This window comes from Dromiciops gliroides, chromosome 4, assembly GCF_019393635.1.
Source record: "Dromiciops gliroides isolate mDroGli1 chromosome 4, mDroGli1.pri, whole genome shotgun sequence".
Lineage (NCBI taxonomy): Eukaryota > Metazoa > Chordata > Mammalia > Microbiotheria > Microbiotheriidae > Dromiciops > Dromiciops gliroides.
This window is the reverse complement of record NC_057864.1, coordinates 232,105,243-232,123,234: the sequence shown is the minus strand read 5'-3', so window position 1 is coordinate 232,123,234 and position 17,992 is coordinate 232,105,243. Positions and strand designations below refer to the sequence as shown.

At 48.9% G+C, this 17,992-nt stretch overlaps 2 protein-coding genes across 4 annotated transcripts; both read left to right on the top strand.

The window, feature by feature from the left end:
* Nucleotides 1–281: 281 nt before the first annotated feature.
* Nucleotides 282–12,117, top strand: LRCH4 (leucine rich repeats and calponin homology domain containing 4). 2 transcript variants are annotated; one of them, XM_044002062.1, is made up of 18 exons: nt 282–678; nt 4,845–4,989; nt 5,201–5,327; nt 5,519–5,624; nt 6,164–6,300; nt 6,623–6,738; nt 6,913–7,012; nt 7,388–7,478; nt 7,594–7,670; nt 7,808–7,869; nt 8,040–8,156; nt 8,419–8,478; nt 8,567–8,652; nt 8,804–8,887; nt 9,117–9,214; nt 9,580–9,717; nt 9,803–9,880; nt 11,391–12,117. In XM_044002062.1, the coding sequence occupies exons 1-18, from the start codon at nt 459–461 to the stop codon at nt 11,511–11,513; spliced, it is 1,965 nt and encodes a 654-aa protein (XP_043857997.1). In that variant the 5' UTR covers nt 282–458; the 3' UTR covers nt 11,514–12,117. The 2 variants fall into 2 exon arrangements, with proteins under 2 accessions (XP_043857997.1, XP_043857996.1); XM_044002061.1 differs by having other exon boundaries at nt 10,171–11,516.
* A 25-nt stretch (nt 12,118–12,142) lies between these two features.
* SAP25 (Sin3A associated protein 25) lies at nt 12,143–16,129 on the top strand. 2 transcript variants are annotated; one of them, XM_044002067.1, is made up of 7 exons: nt 12,143–12,396; nt 12,756–12,881; nt 13,000–13,106; nt 13,235–13,308; nt 13,466–13,616; nt 15,538–15,635; nt 15,747–16,129. In XM_044002067.1, the coding sequence occupies exons 1-7, from the start codon at nt 12,143–12,145 to the stop codon at nt 15,903–15,905; spliced, it is 969 nt and encodes a 322-aa protein (XP_043858002.1). In that variant the 3' UTR covers nt 15,906–16,129. The 2 variants fall into 2 exon arrangements, with proteins under 2 accessions (XP_043858002.1, XP_043858001.1); XM_044002066.1 differs by having other exon boundaries at nt 13,235–13,320.
* The last annotated feature ends 1,863 nt before the right edge of the window (nt 16,130–17,992 follow it).

Sequence of the window (17,992 nt, the reverse complement as noted above, 5' to 3'; positions counted from 1 at the left end):
GTCTTCTGATTGGTCTGTTTGGCAGCCACTCGTGCCCGTTGCTAGCCTGTGATTGGTTGCTGTGAGGCGAGGGCTCGGCCTACTGTGTTCGCGTCGTTTGACGTTCCCTTTTACCCAAGTGCTGGAGTCCCCGCCTTCTCGCTAGACCTGATTAGCTTCGTGCGTTATGATTGGATACAGCATTAAGGGGTGTGACAGCCTCGAGCCGCGGCCGTTGGCGAGCACTCCATTCTATCCCCTCCTCCCCTTCTCTCTCCCCTCACTTGAGGGGCAGAGTCATCTTCCTGTAGCCATTCCTGATTGGCTGGCCGCACCCGTCCCGCGACGGCGATTGCTCCGCGAGGTTTCTGACCCCTCTCTCTCCTCCCGGAGAGACTACGGCGGCTCCGAGGAGGGGGAGGGACGGAGGGTAAGGTCGTTCCCGTCCGTCAGACAGCTGTGGGAATCGCTGGGAGCGGATGGCGGCTGCGATAGTAGCCCCACCCGCTGTCGGGGGTGAGGAGACGGCGGCAGCAGCCCGAGTTCCGGGATCTATGGGGTTGCCCGGGAGCCGTAGCGCTGAGCGGGCTCTAGAGGAGGCCGTAGCCACTGGGACACTGAACCTGTCGAACCGGCGTCTGAAGCAATTTCCCCGGGGCACGGCCAGTGGCTACGACCTGTCGGATATCACCCAAGCTGGTAAGTGCGCCCTTACGCCAGGCCTGGGACTGGAGGGTCCTTATTTGCTTAACCACGCCTCCTGCGTGTTTTTCCCTTGAGAGCTTCTGACCGCGCCTTCTCTTTTGCATAGCTACGCCCCTCCGGCCTGGTCTCGGGCCGTATCTGAGCTCCCTCTGCATAAACTACCACCTTCCTTCCGTACCTGGCCCGTTGGCCTTTGCATTCGCTGATCGTTTGCAAAGCTATGCCCCAACTGGCTAAATTCTAGTTGGAACTTTTCTGACCGCGCCTCTTCATTTGCATAACTTGGCGTCCACTGCGTTGCACCGAAGCTGGCCCCCTCACCTAGAGCCGGAAGAAATCGTAACTAACATCGATCCCAACCTCCTCATTTTCCAGATGAGGAAACTGAGCAGCCCCAGAGATCTTAAGTGACTTAATTTTTTTGGTATGCCTCCTCATTTCGAAGTTCTGACCCTAATGACGTCTGACTACTTTTCTCCTCCCTTCCTCCTTCATCTCGAAGTCTCACCTGAATCCACCGCCTTCTCCAAGGACTACCCACTCTGGAACTTGATTGTTCTCGTTTTCTTTCTGTAATGTCCACACACCTCCCTCCTCGCTCTCCTTCCCACCAACCCAACCAATCAGTGAGCCTAGGAGAAGAAATTTACCCTATCGGTTTCTTATTTGAGACTTCTGCCCTCCATCCGTGAGGTCACTGAGAGGAGCCTGTGACCTCATATAGGGACCATAGAGTTCACATCTCAGTTTCTGCTTCCCTCCCAAGAAGTTAGGAAGGTTAAGATTGCAGTTAGATGGAGAAATCAGACCCTGCAGAAGTGAAAGGAGAAAAGACTCCTACTCCCTATTTCTTTCCTGACACCCCCTTCTCCTTAGTTAAGATTCTAATATTTCAGAACCGGGAGGAACTTTAGAAAGAGATCCTATTAGCCATCGTAGTTATTTTACAAATGAAGAAACTGAGCCAGAGAAGTAAAGTAACTCATCCGTGGTTACACAGTAACTACTACTTATTAACTGGGATTAGAATCCAGGTTTCTTAACTCCTAGTTCAGTATACTTTTCACTACAATATGAATTACTTTCTCCCTCACACTTAGAGCCTGAAAAATAGACAATAGTGCCTTCTAATCATGATTATCTGTTAGTTGGGGAAATTGTCAGGGGAGCTCACAGTCAGCTGCTTCTTGAGGCAGGATAGGTTCTAGAGCTGGCAGCTGTTAGAAAACTGCATTCCTGGAGTCTAGCCCTGGCTCAGCTGAGGGTGTGAAGAGCCATCTTACTCCTATTTTGGTTTTAATGTGAGGGATCCTATACTCACTGAGTACCACCAAACGCAAGCAGCCTTTTTACTTCCTGAGTAAGTGCTTGTGCCTGTCCCCTTCCCATTTCTGAGCTAGAAAGAACTGAGAAGAATGTTTCTCAATTCTTCGGTTCTCTTAGGTATTGACTGGCTAGTAGGCCTCTCTGCTTAGGTCAGCTTAGGGTTGTCTATGTCTTCTCACCTCTTTTCCCTGCCCCACCCCCACCAACTCATTCTTTGTGTACCTCCTCAGCCTATGTAATAGGTTTTGTTGTTGTTTAGTAGTGCCCACCTCTTCATGACCCCATGGACCAGAGCTGGCCATAGGGTTTTCTTGGCAAAGATACTGCTGTCATTTATTTCCTTCTCTAGTGGATGGCAATTTTTGTCAGACAATTAGAGGTTAAGTGATTTACCCAGGGTCACACAGGTAGGAAGTGTCTGAAGTGACTCAGATTTTCCTGAGTCCAGGTCCAGTGCTGTATCCACCTAGCCACTAGCTGTTTCTATATTTTTTGCCTTGCAGAAGACCAAATATCACCCATAGGTCTTGGTGGTTTTTTTGACAAGAGATGGCTGCAGGTGGGGAAGAGAGAAGGAAGAGCTACTTAGAATCCACCCTCACTCCTTTTTCATTTCTTTTTACCAATCATTACCCTCTTCAAATATTCAAACAGCTCTCACTTCCCTCCTAGTCTTTTATCCACAGTTTTGTGGCAAATAGAGAGGGTGGGAAAATCTCAGTTTTCCTTGTACCATTCTTATCGTCAAACACCCCACCACCCCCATTCCTTCTGGTGGATCTGTAAGGACAAGACTGCTTCTGTTCTGTCCAGGGTTCCTTCTCACTCTTGTAAGTAAGTATGGAAAAGGGAAGTGTCAGAAGCCTTGGGCTCCTTAAAGGTGGATAAGATCATGTCATAGGATCATAGATTCAAGTTGTCTAACTTCCTAATTTTCTAGAAGCCCAGAGAAGTTAAAAGGGATTTTGTGACTCGAAACTCAGTACTCTTCCTAGTATGCTATCCTGCCTCATTTTCTGCCTTCTTTTATCTCTGTTCCCCTCAACTTCCCCTCAGTTTCTGCTTCACAGCCAGGTTCTGTGATTTTCCTCCAGGCTCAGAGAGGAAACTGAGGCCGCTCTGCCCCTTCCCCCTTCAACTTTATTCTTTATATCTATTATAATCTCCATCTTCACAGAGAACTTCACTTTCTCCAGAGATTCCTCTAGTGTTTCCCATTCTCCACACCCTAATAAAACATCAGAGTTCCCCCTCCTTTACTTTTCTTTATTCCAGCCTTCTCACTTGAAAGCTAGAATCTCATTTTTCTTCCCTCCCTAAGCTCTTTCTGAACCTAAAGAAATGATGTCTTCTTCCCCAAGCCCATCTATCTCAATACCTCCCTCTCCATACAGGAGTAATGCCCTTTTTCTCCTCATTCCAGTAGACTCTATTCTCTGGGGCCTAACACAGGGATGAACCTGAGGTAGGTAGGGTTTGGGGAATGGTGCTAGCAAAAGAGAAGTGCTGGCAGCCTTGCTGTTTGTTGACCACATCCTGTCTCTGCCTTGCCCTCCTCTTCCCTCTCCCCTCCTCCCCCAAAAGTCTGGGCTCCTTTCTCCTTCTCCCCTTCCTACTTTGAGGACTTTTCCCACAATCCCATGCCAGCCTGACCCTCCCCCCAAAGCAAAACAAAACAAAACATGGTGGTGAATGAGGATGGGAATCCTAGATGTTTTCAGAAATGCTCGGATCATCTTTAAGTTGGGGGAAGATAAAGCAGACCCTTCTGAGACTTCCCTTTTGGTGCCCTGTGAAAATTCAGGTGACTGGTGGATAGATTATTTTAAATTTCATTTTGCCATGAGGCCAGCTTCCTTGGGGAAAGTTTTCCTTGGGAGCCAGATGGCCCCCTACCTCAGGAAGGCTCTTCCTCCAACACTGGGGAATTGGCGGTGGAATATGATCTAGAGAGTTGTCCAAGCCTTCCACTCCCAATCCTGGAGTAGTTATCCCTACAGATTGACCAAAACCTATAGAAATAAAAGGAATTCTGAGTTTCTGGGATTTCCTAGAGTAGGGGTAGGAGTGAGGGTTGGTGGGGGGGAATGGGGGAGTGTCTATTTGAGTTAGGTAGATTCAAGTACTGCTGTGTCTTCCCTTTTCTCCTACCCCCACCCCCGAGTTGGGAGTTGGGAGTTGGGAGCTGGGGGAGAAGAGAAATTGTTTCAGTGAAGGCTGAGCTTCATACTGCAGGGTCAAGTGGAGAGGAAGTGAAACTGGTTATGCAATTTGGCTGGAAGGGGAGGGGCTGATTGGGGAATGGGGATAGTTGACGAGCAGCAGCCATGTAGCTTCTCTGGGCAAGCAGCCATCTGGGGCCAGTCTGGAGGGAATTGGTTGAAAGGAAGGTTTTTTTAAACTACTGGGATCCTTCACCTCTAGCTCATCACTGCTTGGAGAAGGGAGTGTTTTTCTACTTGATCAGTTGGAGCCAGGACACAGGGAATCTTGGGTTCCCTTGAGATAAGCTTACCCAGCTCAGGATGCGGTGAGGATGGGGAAGAGGAGTATCATATAGGGAGATATGGGATACCCCTGTTTCCCTGTCTCAGGCTCTTCCCTTGTTCCCCCTGCCCATAACTTCAACATTTTCTGTGTTTCCCTTTGCTCTCTCTTTCATCTTCTTTCATTCTCCTTCATGGGGCCTAAGCCATGTTAGCCTTAAGGACTCACCCCTTTTTTATAGTAGGTGATGGGAATGCCTGTGCCACCTCTGGGTAAGTCAGGAACCCTATTTTATAGAGGCCTGGGCTTTCCCATAGCTGTCTCCTATTCTACCTGATCCCCTATAGACCTGTCCAGGAACCGGTTCCCTGAGGTACCAGAGGCAGCATGCCAGCTGGTGTCCCTAGAGGGGTTGAGCCTCTATCACAACTGTCTTCGGTGTCTGAACCCAGCGCTGGGGAACCTCACGGCCCTTACTTACCTCAACCTAAGGTACAGTGGTTATTTGGGGAGGTCTCAGCTTTAGAAATGAAGGGGAATGGGAATATCTTGCCCCACTCTGAGCCTCATGTCTGGGTGGTAAACCCTGGGAATAAATCCTGAACTGTCAAACCTTACAGAAGCTTCTAAGCAGGGAGGCATTCCCTGGGCCATCTCAGTCTGAACTGTGAACCTACCTTTTTTTCCCTACCCTCGACTACAGCCGTAACCAACTGTTGTCGCTGCCTCCTTATATCTGCCAGCTGCCCCTTCGTGTGCTCATTGTCAGCAACAACAAGCTGGGAGCCCTGCCTCCTGACATTGGGGCCTTGGGAAGCCTAAGACAGCTCGTGAGAATGGGACAGCCAGGGAAGGGGTTATTTGGAGGGAAGGTTGAGGAAAAACAACTGCTGGGAGCTGGGTTGAAGGTGGGGTAATAAATGATGATGCCAAAAAAACAAAGGATGGGGGTTAGAGGGGCTGGCCCAGGGATTCATGGCCTGACCTTGGTCTCAAGTCCCAACTTCCTCCCTAATTTCAGGATGTAAGCAGCAATGAGCTTCAGTCCCTTCCCTTCCAGTTGGGTAACCTTCACTCCTTGAGGGACCTTAATGTTCGGAGGAACCAGCTCAGCACTCTGCCTGATGGTGAGGGAGGTCAGGGCCTGGGTGGGTTAGTAGAATTCTCAGTGATTTTTGGGAAGCCTCCCTCCACCCACCATCCATCCAGTCATTTAACAAACAAGCATGTATGGTCCCTACCCTCATAGATCTAGTTGAAGAAGCCAGACTAACAGACATGAGACAGAGAAAACTACAAGACAGTGTATAAACTAAATGCTAAATTGTGTGGTTCTGATATACTAGTATACTAGGAGTTCAGAGAGAGGAGAGACCAATATGGGCTGGAAGAGCCAGGGGAAAAACTTCATGGAAGAGGTGAAACTTGAGCTGAGCCTTGAAGGATGGTAGGATTTGGATAGAGGAGAGCCTTCCAAGTGAGGGTAACATGATGGAAGACACAGAGGCAGGAATGAGTATGGTGTGGACCAAGTAGACAGGAGACCAGCCTGACAGGAATGGAAGGTGTGTGGGGAGGGGGAGCAGTGGGAAATAGGGTTGGATAGTTAGGGTGGAGCTGACCTTCCATTCCATGGTCCAACCCCAAATTATGATTTGCTCTCCAGAGTTGGGAGACCTTCCTCTTGTCCGTTTGGACTTCTCCTGTAACCACGTTTCTCGAATCCCAAGCTCTTTCCGCCGCCTCAGGCACCTTCAGGTCATTCTGCTGGATAGCAACCCCCTTCAGAGCCCTCCTGCACAGGTGAGGTACTCTGGATCTAGAACGGCAGGTGGTAGGATCTGGCCTATCCATAGAGCCATTTTCCTTTTTTTTTTTTTCTTTTTTTTTTTTGGTGAGGCAATTGGGGGTTAAGTGACTTGCCCAAGGTCACACAGCTAGTAAGTATTAAGTGTCTGAGGCCGGATTTGAACTCAGGTCCTCCTGACTCCAGGGCCGGTGCTCTATCCACTGCGCCACCTAGCTGCCCCCACATAGAGCCATTTTCCAAAGTTGGGAAGAGGCAATCCTGAGGACTGTCCCTCATAGCTTTTTGCATTCTCCCTTTCTTTCTCCTGACCCCTAGATCTGCCTGAAGGGAAAACTTCATATCTTCAAGTACCTTTCATCAGAGGCTGGAGAGCGGGGAGTCTCTGGATTTGGGGACCTGCCACCCCCTCACTCGTCAAGCTTCAGCCCCTGGTGGGTCACAGGTCATAGAGGAGCTATGTGGTTAATAAGAGACCATGTTTTGTGGACCATAATAGTTTTGGACTCTTTCTCAGATAAATGGAGAATTTGAGGATGTGGATGTAGTGGGGGGAGAGTGTTAGAACTATTCAATTGACATTAGACCATGGTTTCCCCCAACTCTAGCCCTGTGGAAGATTTGTTCCCTGGACGTCGGTATGATGGTGGGCTGGACTCTGGTTTCCACAGTGTTGACAGTGGAAGTAAGAGGTGGTCTGGAAATGAGGTAAAGGCCTCTCCAAGTGGTACTTCCTTTCCCAGTCCTATGAAAGAACCCCTAGGAAAGAAGTGTCTTCTTCCCAGACAAAGAAATCCACTGCCTCTATTATCTTTCTATACCAGAAGAAGAGATAGGATATAGGGACTAGGAATAAAGGGGCTTTGTTTTTTTTATTGGATGTCTGGGCTGTCTGCTTCCCATTGAAGGGGTTGAAAATACCAGCAGGAGGGTCAGATTTGTGGTCTGATACTTCTATCCTCTCTGACCCCTAATAACTTATACACACAGGCATTCAGTTATCCAATCCCTCCTCTCATCACACACTGTCCATTTGTGATGTTGTGGGTTGGTCTCAGAGGCCCTCATTCTCCCTCTTCATAGCTGACAGATGAATTTTCGGAACTATCTTTCCGTATCTCAGAATTGACCCAAGAATCCCGGGGGCCTAGGGAGCAGAGGGAAGATCGAACAGGTGAGTAGGGGAAGGGTGGCAGAGAATGGAGAGAAGATGGACTCAGTAATTCTGGGATGGGAAAGGTGGGGCTGGGGACCTAGACGTTCCCTTGACCCTCCCTTGGCCTTCTCAGGTGATGGGGACCCTGAACAAATTGACTTCATAGACAGCAATGTACCTGGGGAGGAGGAAGAGAGAGGTCCTATTGAGGTGAGGGGGCCCCAGCTTTAGTAATGCCAGGGGAGAGGGAGGGCTGGGTGGGCCCTTGAGGAAAATGTAACATAACAGGGTGGGGTGTGGGCACGGCATATCTCTCAACACAACGATAATACACCCTCTTTTCCCAGGAGCAGCAGCTGGCAGAGCAAAAAAACCCAGAGATGGAAGTAGAAAGGCTACCTAATGCCAGGTATTACTGCCCTAGTCCTATTATCAGCTCACTGCCCCAGTATCACCCCAGTCACTTGTCATTCTGCCCCATGGGTGTCCTTTCTCTTCTCCTTTGACTTTTCTCCTTAGTTCTCCTTCTTTGGACCCCATGGATGGGTACCCCTTTCTTGACTTCCCATGACTTTTCAGGTTGGAGGAGCCAGCTGGGGAAGAACGGCGTCGGCCAGACACTCTGCAGCTGTGGCAGGATCGAGAGAGGAGGCAACAGCAGCAGGGAGGCATGTGGGGGCCCTCCAGAAAGGAGAGGTATGAGAAACGGACATGAGTAAGAGTGGTACAGAGTGGGGGACATTGGGATGAGATAGGACTTGGTGATTGGCCACATTTGGTTGGTTGTGGGAGGTGGTGGGAGCTAGAAGAAGCTACCCCTCTGTGTGTATTTCCCTCATCTGCCATCAGGACCCAGGCTTTGATCTGTTCTTGATCCTTCCCACCTTAACCCATTCCTCATTGTATCTGAATATTTTTCCAAAGTGTATCTTCTATTTTCTTTTTGGTTTCTTTCTAGTTTCCTGAAACTGGCAAACAAAGGTAGTGGGGGAAGTACTACCAACATAGCCTCCTACAAGTAAGTCTTTTTTTCCTCATCTCTATTTTCAGCTCACCCTTCGTCCTTTCTCAACATATCCTCTCCCAATTAATTCTCTCCCCTTAAGCAATCCCTCCAAGCGAAGTGGCCCCCAGCCTGGAGCCCCTGAGCCCAACCCTTCCTCCCTAGACCCTCACCACACAGCCTGTCCAGGTGAGAGAGTGCCCCTAAAGGTGAGGGGAAGAAGCATCTCTTAGCTGGTGATGGGATCTTCAGGAAAACTATGGACAGTGGTGGGATGGAATACTACTTTAACATTCTCAAGTTTCATCTTTTCCCTCCTCTTACCCTTTTATCCCCCTAGCCACCGGCCCTTCTCCCCAGCCGCTTGGCTCCATCCAAAGACCAAACAGTTTCCTGTTCCGTTCGTCTTCTCAGAGCAGCTCAGGTGAGTTGTAGGCATGCTGAGCAGCTTCCTATGTCCCTGTGCCACCCTGACAAATTTCTCTGGTATATTATCCTAGACTGGTGTATTCTCATCTTCCTAGACATACATCAGTTTCCTTTTTCACAGAAGCTGATAAAAAAGACTTCAGTTGAGGGAAAATGTGAGGGAGAGGAGGGTATGGGATGGAGAAGGAAAAACACCACCACTGTTTTGTCAACTTTGTCTTTAGCTTCCTCCCCAGGCCCATTCTCATCAGAGCTTCTTCTGAGGCCTCGACGGTCCCCCCAGGCAATGGACAGGGAAGAGTTAATGGCTCAACTCCGGCAGGTAAGGTTTTCCCCAGCCTCATCACATTCATAACCCCAAGAGCAGAGAAGTAGGTTTGGATTTCCCTTAGGCACCAAGGAATTCTGCTCCAACCTCATTTGCAGGTATTAGGTCTCCCCTAACTCCCACATCATGGAACTCAAGAAATCTGTTCCTTCTCTCATAAGAAGGATGGAAAGTGGGGCAGCTAGGTGGCACAGTGGATAGAGTCCTGTGGAGTCAGGAGGACCTGAGTTCAAATCTGGCCTCAGACACTTGGCACTTACTAGCTGCGTGACCCTGGGCAAGTCACTGAACACCCAAAAAAAAAAAAAAAAGGATGGAAAGGTAGAGAGCTGGCCTCTCTAACCCTTATGTTTCCTCAGGTCCTTGAATCTCGCCTACAGCAACCCCTGCCCGAGGATTTAGTTGATGCTCTGGCTAATGGTGTCATCCTTTGTCAGTTAGCCAACCACCTCCGTCCACGCTCTGTGCCCTTCATCCATGTTCCTTCACCAGCTGTGGTTAGTATATAGGGGAGGATAGGATGGAGGAAAGAGGGAGGGTCAGTACTGATGTTTTACCTCTAACTTTCTATGCCCATCTCAGCCAAAACTCAGTGCTCTCAAGGCTCGAAAGAATGTGGAGAGTTTCTTAGAGGCCTGTAGAAAGATGGGAGTCCCTGAGGTATGGAGCAAGATGCTGTGGGAGCCTACAGGGTGGGGTGCATGTTGTGGAGGTGGGAGAGATTTACATGGGGGAGAGGGAGCCGGGTGTGTTGCATGAAGAGAATGGAAAAGGTCCTAGGCCATCCCAGAAAAAAGCATGTCTGTAGGGGAAAAGCTTAGCCAATGGGTTACTGCCAATATAATATCATCAGCATGTGAGGGAGATGTGGGAGGGGAATGTTTTGCTGCTGCTGACGTCTGTCTGTCTGTCTGTTTGTTCTGCTTCCCTGCTCTTCTGACCTACCTCAGGCTGACCTGTGCCTGCCCTCCGACCTCCTCCAGGGCACCACACAGGGGCTCCGTACCACGATGGAGGCTGTGAAGTGTGGTGGGGAGGAGGGCCCCCTGCCCCTTGGGCTCTCTCCTAGCCTGGGTGGCTTCGCCTTGTTCTACGTGGTCCTCATGTTCCTGCTGTATGTCACCTATGCTGGGCTCCTAGGCTCCTAGACTTCTGGAGTCTGAACACCCCCAAACCTTATGTGCCTATTTATGATAATTCCTTCCTCTACTGACCTGCCCCCTTCAAAACAATTTCACTGTGAGGACTCGGCTCAGCTACCCTCTTCCTGTTCTGTCTGATCAATGATGCCTTCTGCCTTCACAAAGCTGTACAACTTCCCCTTTCGGACTTCAGAAGCCCCACACTGCCCCCTCTCCCTCTACCTTGGGCTTCTGTCTTCATTCCCATAGACCCTTATTGTGGGTCCTCCACCTCTCTTCCCTCTGGCCCTTGATTCTTCAGAGAGGCTTTGGGCCCCTGCACTCATATACCAGTCCCTCTTCTCCCTGACCCCAGTCCTCTCCTGTTAAATTATCTTTATTTTGTAGAGAGATCACTCTATTTTTAGGGGATGGTAGGGCCCTCGCCCGAGTCTCCCTCTTTGTTTATAAACTGTATAGACCTTGAGCACTGCCTCTGTGTGTGTTATGTGTATTTTGTATCTGCTACGTGTCACTCTGGTGCCATCTTCCCACTTGCTTCCCGTTTCTAGCCAATAAATAGGAAGTCTCCTGAGCCCAAAGCCTTGCCCTCTCCATAGCCATCTGCTTCAGATCTTCCCTCCTTCAGAACCCTTTAGCATAGGATTCCATCCCAACAGGGCAATTAACAGTTGATGAGCACTTTGTCTTAAGTGCTGACCTGTCTCATCCTTTCAAGGCTTTTCTCCCATCTTTCCAGTCTATGTGCAGTGTCTCTATGTAAGGCTGGATACAGGTGATCATGTTGGCTGAAGGGAGAGTGGAAGTAGCCAGGATCTGGGGCCTAGTTTTCACTTTAAGGATCCCTTTCTGTCTTCTCACTATGTCCCTTATTTAGTGACTTGGGAGGGAGTGGGCTATTGAGGCTGAGAAAAGTGGGCCCCTAGGCATGGCTGGGATCTATTTGCCTCTCCAGGAATGGGTGGATTAGAGAAGTTAGTTCATGAAAACTAACCTAGAATCCTTCCTCATTTCCCCCTCCCCCCCAGGAGTCCCTGTGCCAGCCCCACCACATCTTAGAAGAGGAGGGGAGCCCTGAAAAGGGCCTCCCCAACATCGCCACTGCTGTCCATGCCTTGCTGGATCAGGCAGGGTCCCAAGGGCATCCTTAGGAGAGGGGAAGGGGAAAATCAGACAAGACAACCAGGAACCCAGTCACCCTTCTCCCTGCACCAGCAAATATGGATATTTTTAGATTTCTGCGGCTCACAAATCAGTTGGAGATGGACAGGGTAGAGGGACATTCCCTCAGTCCCATTTCCTGCCCCTGGACTCAGGTGGGTGGGAAGACCTCAGTTCTGGCTCCATGTTACTCAGGGACTGTTTTCAGACTGTTCCTGGTTTAGGGAGCAGTAATTACTAGTGAAATGCTGAGGCTCCCACCACAGAACTCCCCATGGCCAGCTGAAGAAGTGGCTAGACTGAATTCTGAGGGGAGAGGTCTGGGATGGAGCAAGAAGGTATCTGGACTAAATACCCCTTGACACCTCAAGCTGTGTCAGGTCCCCCAATAAAGAAAAGCCAGGCCCTTCCTGGCTTGATTTTCAGTTAGGCTGCCTGTGAATGAATGCCTGAGACTTTTTGTTTTGATGGCCAGAGCGCGTCAGGGAAATTAGAAGGCTAGTTCTAATCTATCTTGCTCCGACCATCTCTCTCCCTCTTCTTGCTCTATTTCTCCAGTCCTTTTCTCTGTCCCGCCTCTCTCTTTTTCTCACCCATCTCAGCCGTTGTCCCACCATCAATGACGCGTGACTATTCCCTCGGGGGTTCCCCGGTGGTAAAAGGTTCCACCCCTTGGTCCTGGCCACTCTTCACGCGCTCTTTGCTGCTCTTACACCTTTTTCGGAATCCCTGGGCTCCTGGAGCGGCTTCTAGCCCAGGGGCACCCCGCCCCCGCGGGGTTAGCACCTCTACCGCACTTCTCAGTTTGTGGGGAAAAGAGGGACCTCGGGACTCGCCCGGCACCCACCCCCCCTCCCCCCCATCCTTTCCTAGGTAAGACTTGTCGGCTCTTTGAACTAGCCCTGGGCGGGGTCTGGGGCGCTCTAAGTGAACCTGGCTCCACGGAGTGCCAGAAGAGACCTAACCCTTGGGGCTTGAGACCACCCAGGGAGGGAAAGAAATTGTTGGCCCAAGGTCAGGACCCCAGTTAAGTGTGGTCGAGGAAACAGAACCAAGGTCTTTGGTCTGAGGGAAACAGTGGGAACGGAGTGCCCAAAAAGCTGGAGGAAAGGAGGAAGGTTGCGGGAGACAATATACCCAGGTGGCGAAAAAGTTAGGAAGCAGTTAGGGACTCCTGGGTGTCTAAATGGTGAAGAGGAGGTAGTCTTGTGTGCTCCCCCCCCCCGACCTAGCATGATCCCCTGCCTTCCTCCTGGGGGAGGAGAGGAAGATCGGGATAAAGACCCCAGTGACCAAGAAGAGGACTGTGGCTCAGGAGAAGAGAGTCTAGGAGACACAGGGATCCCCCGACCATACAGGTCAGTGTGTTGGGGGAAAGTTCAAAGACGGTGGGGGTCAGGCTTAGGGGAATAAATGGGAAAGAGGTGAGAGGTGAGGGTCCAGTAGAGCAGCTTAGTTTTTCCTCTTGACTTTCAGCCCCGAGCCTGGGTCCCCCTCAGCTCCAGCCTCACAGCTCCATAGGGACCCAATTCAGCCACCAAGTGCCATGCTTCATTTTGGTCAGAAGCTTCTAGGGCATCAGAGTAAGTGAGCCAATATTTCCCATCCCATTTGAATGCTGACTTCCAGTGGTTATCTCCATTCTTCGTTACTTTGCCCTCTTCCTTTCTAGTTTCTGGCGTATTCTGATTTCACTTTCCATTCTTCCTAGTTCCAGTTCTCACCCAGAGTCTCAAAGAGGGCAGCCAGCCAAATCCCTGGGAGCCAGCCTATGAAAAAGGAGCAGTAACTGAAAGGGTGAAGGGTGGGCGGTGGGTGTTGGGAGGTGGGAGTGGCAGGTTGGGGCTTATAGATGGGATGGGATTTGTAGAGTGATTGTGGGAGGGAGAGAGGGACGATGTTGAATTTTATGGTAAAAGTAAAAATCCTTTCCCAAACCCAGGCAGGGAATTCTGGATCTGGTAACTCAATCTCCTTCAGAACCATCTGGCATCCATCCTTCTGTGCCTTGTTTGATGCCCAGGGCCATGACTCCCAATGCCTAGCTCCACCTGAAGTAGAGGGGAACAGAGAGAGCTCCCAGGGTGATAAAGGTACCTAGGTTACAAACCGGTGGAGGTCCAGAACAGTTGTCGATGGATTAAGGAACCTGGGCTTTCTCTGTCTCTTGAAAATTTCTTCTTGGGAACCCCTTTATGTTATTTCTGTCTTCAATTCAACTCAAGCATTTAACACCTACTATTATGAATCTTGTACTGGGCTAAACTCGGGTCCAAATAAAATAGCAGCGGCTGTTGGGGATTAGGGAAGGCTTTCTATAGGAGTAGGGGAATACCAGGCATTTGGGACTGTAACAATTGGAGTGATGCCACCTGCTGGAGAGTTACTGTAGGAAAGCTCTGACATGAGGAGAAGGCATCTGAGGGCAAGCCATGTGACTTAGAAGGTCAGGTCCTTGGCATCAGGAAGTGACGTTTCCTCGTGGGTACTGGCTATCAAAGCTACCAGCCAATTAGCTTAGAGCTGTGTGCGCCTGTGGATGGGATGTTCCCAGTTAAACAGGAGGCTTCTAGGAGGAAGAAGGAAGAGTTTGGTCCTTTTTGTTCCTGACCTCTCCATGGCCATGGCAGGTCGGATGATGGGGTCTCTTAGAAATAGTTAGATTTTTACCTTTCTCTCTGATCATTAGATCCTAATGCTCTTTAATAAATGCTTAAACTCTTGCTAACGCTTATAATTTATTGGCGACCATTCATTAGATATTTTAGACAGTATAGCTAGGATTTTAGCTCCTTACAGAACAGTGGACAAAGGAATGGAATGGAATGGAAGGACAGCAAGTAAGCCAGTTTAGTTGAACTAGATAAGAGTAAATGAGAGGGCAGCTAGGTGGCACAGTGGATAGAGAACCGGCCCTTGGAGTCAGGAGGACCTGAGTTCAAATCCGGCCTCAGACACTTAACACTTACTAGCTGTGTGACCCTGGGCAAGTCACTTAACCCCAATTGCCTCACTAAATAAATAAACAAACAAATGAGTAAATGAGAGTGGGGAGTAAGTAGTCAATCCAAAAAGATAGGTTAGAGCTAGATTGTTTTGTGAAGGGCTTTAAATTCCAAAGCAGAGTTTGTATTTTATCCCAGGGGAACAACTGGAAGTTTCTTCAGCAGGTTTCTTCAGGAACATCAATTTGTTACATGCTTTGTATATTTTTAAAGCACTATATAAATGCTAGCTATTAAGAAAAACTAAGTCTCTCCATAGAGCTGAGCCTTAAAGAGAAGCATTTTGATGGTAGTGTAAGGATAAAGTGCATTCCAGGCCTGGGGCACAGCTTGTACAAATATAGGAAACCAAGAGGTAGAACGTCCAGTTCTGATAACTGCTGCTTAGTTTGCCCAGAAAAGAGAGCATGCTAAGGGAAATAATGGAAGTTAAAGCTGGAAAGGTAGGATCTGGGCCAGACTGTGGAGGACCTTAAATGTGAAGCAGGGGATTTCATGTCTTATCCTAGAGGCACTTAGGAAACACTGAAGGCTTTTGTGAGTCTATATGACTAGGTCCTATGCTTTAGGATTCTTTGACTGCTGTTTATGGAAGGGTGAGGCTGCTTAAGGCAATTAAACCCTTACAATTGTCTCTTTTGAGAGTTGTGTGGTGGCTGTGTGATTGGGTGGAAAGGGTCCAGCTGAGAGATGTTTAGTTAGAATCTGGAATTTACTGATTGGATTTGGGTGGATGAAAGAAAAGTTAAGGGTGAATTGAAGGTTGGGAAATGATAATCCCTCCTTACCGTTCAGTGTATTTTGGAGGGAAGTACTTTGTAAAAATTATGTTGGGGGGCAGCTAGGTGGTGCAGTGGATAAAGCACCAGCCTTGGATTCAGGAGGACCTGAGTTCAAATCTGCCCTCAGACACTTGACACTTACTAGCTGTGTGACCCTGGGCAAGTCACTTAACCCCCCATTGCTAGGCAAAAAACTCCAACTTAATTATGTTAATCACTGTCCTAAGGTTTCCCAGCTCTCTGCTCTGAAGATTTCTTTTTCTCCGACCCTCTCTTGCCTTCCATTACTCGGATTCCCCTTGGCCTGTCCCAATCTCCCCAACAGGTGAGAAATTCTCCCCTTCCATCCAAGTCCCTAGAGTGTATTTGAATTGAGGGCTCAAGATCTGGCTTTCAAGGTTCCTTCATACTAACCTAATTATTGTTCTTTCTTCAGATCCTGAAGAGGTCTAGACAGCTTCTTGCCCCACCCCCCATAATGTCAGTCTGGACACCACCAACACCAGCTCCCATCTTGACTTGGAGGTGTGGTCCTGAGATAACTGCTGTTACCTGCCTACTTGAGATGAGTCAGGGGGAGGTGGGGGGAGACTGAGCCTTCCCCAGTCCCACCCACTCCAAAGCCGGATTCTATTATCTCACCTTTATCTTACTCATTTCTGCAATACTCCTTGAGAATTGAGGAAGGCTAACCCCCCCCCCCTTATCTCTTGTTGCTATATTACAGTATTGGGAATGAATAAGAGGGCTCCCTCTCCCCTCTTTTGCTGTATTTGTTGTATTGTTGTGGGGTTGAATAAAGTAGTCAGGGTAATTGTACTCAACTGTCTCACAGTTATGCTTGCTAGGTGCTGAGGATTCAAGTACAAAATTTTTAAATGATTTGTGACATAGGCTTATAGCCAGGAAGACAAGTGGTTCCAATATGATCATTTGGGGATGACAAATCATGGTTTTTACTCCAGCAGTGTTTTGTTGGTGGCCACCCGGTAGCATATGGGGAAATCACTGTGCCATACAGGATGGCAGGATGGGTTTGAACCAGAGCCATTTGGTGCATAAGGTAAAAGGTAGTCCCCTTGAGCCACACTGCCCTAGGCAAACTTTAATGATGAGGGCCTTGTGTGTTTACTGGGGGGCCCCATTGGAACAGATATGGGAGAAAGGAAATGCAGCCTCTCAAATCAGAGGTTAAAAGGGGTTGCTCCTAGAATTAGAGTATCTTTCTGATAAGGGGAAAAAGCACGTGGGTTCTTAGGATTCCTCTGTAAAGAATTACACTCTCGAGCAAGTCCTATTTAGGAATAAAAGAACAGGTGTTTTGGAGGAACAAAACACTTTCCTCCCTGACTAGCTTGGGGAGCACTCTATTATATATAGGGTTCAGATGGCGTGGGTAAGAATGCCCCTTACATGGGCAACCCTTCGATTTCCAATTCCTTGCCATCACAAAAAGAGCAGCTATAAATATTTTTGTACATGTGGGTCCTTTTCCCTTTTTTATGATCTCTTTGGGAAAAAGACCCAAAAGTGGTATTGCTGAGGTAGGTGATGACCGGGTCGTGAGCAATCTGGTGATGGGCATTAACTCCATCCTGGTGGGTCTGAGCAGTCTGCTGGTGGGCGGTTCCAGGTTAGTCACTCCCAACAGGATTACCTCATCCAGCTGCTCAGGAGGACTGGAATGCGGGGTGGTGGTCCTGGAGCATGCTCAGTTTAATCTGGTGCTGATTATCTCTTTTGGGTGTGTATGTCCTTGATTGAGCTCAAGGAGAGGCCTACTTGATTTCAAGGGAAAACTCCTGAGGTTTCAAGGAAAAAAGTTCCTTGACCTCCCCAGACAACTTTTGGGGTAACCGGGGCCCATAATCCTCCCATAACATTTCCATGTGGGCCTCTCGAGCTGGCAAGGGAGAATCTTTAAGATTGCTGGCTCCTGTAAATTTGGGTAGGAACAAGAGTGCCTCAGATAGGAGATAGCACTAGAATATTTGACCTTACAAATGTAATTGCAGATTTTAGTGTGGGAAGAGCACTGCAGGAAACTGAAATAGCAATTTGGAGTGGGTTGGGAATGAGGAAGCACCTCTGGAGAGTTCCCTGTGTTCTTGTCAGGACTCTAGAGAGAGAGAAAAAAAAGGAGATTTAAGAAGCTTTTTAAAAATAGCAGTAGGAACTGATGTGTCCCTCGAAGCCAACTTTCAAAGATAAAATGACGATGTTGAATGTGCATTTTCTGAGTCTTCGTGTCTTTAAGATTGATGCAGAGGTGGGCAAGTACAGAGGGACAGCCTGAAGGGCCCACTACCTCTGGGAAGGGAGAGCTAAATCACTTTAATTCCTGGGTCAGTTTCTATTGGGCACCACAAGGATTAGGCTAGCACTTTACACAAACCCTAACCATCCCACCACCCCCATCCCAGTTAAATTCTATGCATAGCCCAACACCTGGTAAGAAAACAGCTGACTCCTGCCACATTTATCACCCTGGCTATAAAGGGATGAAAGGTTGACAAGGGCACCCTTGGCCTGCATATTCACCCTTTTCCCTGGGCCTCCCAAAGTTGATTCTATGGGGGATGGCACCCACGGGATAGGACCAGGCCTGGCTGCTTGCCCCTTCTTCCTAGACCCAGGTAGACCTAGTTGAGGCCACCTTCCTGGTTAGTAGTGGAAATCATC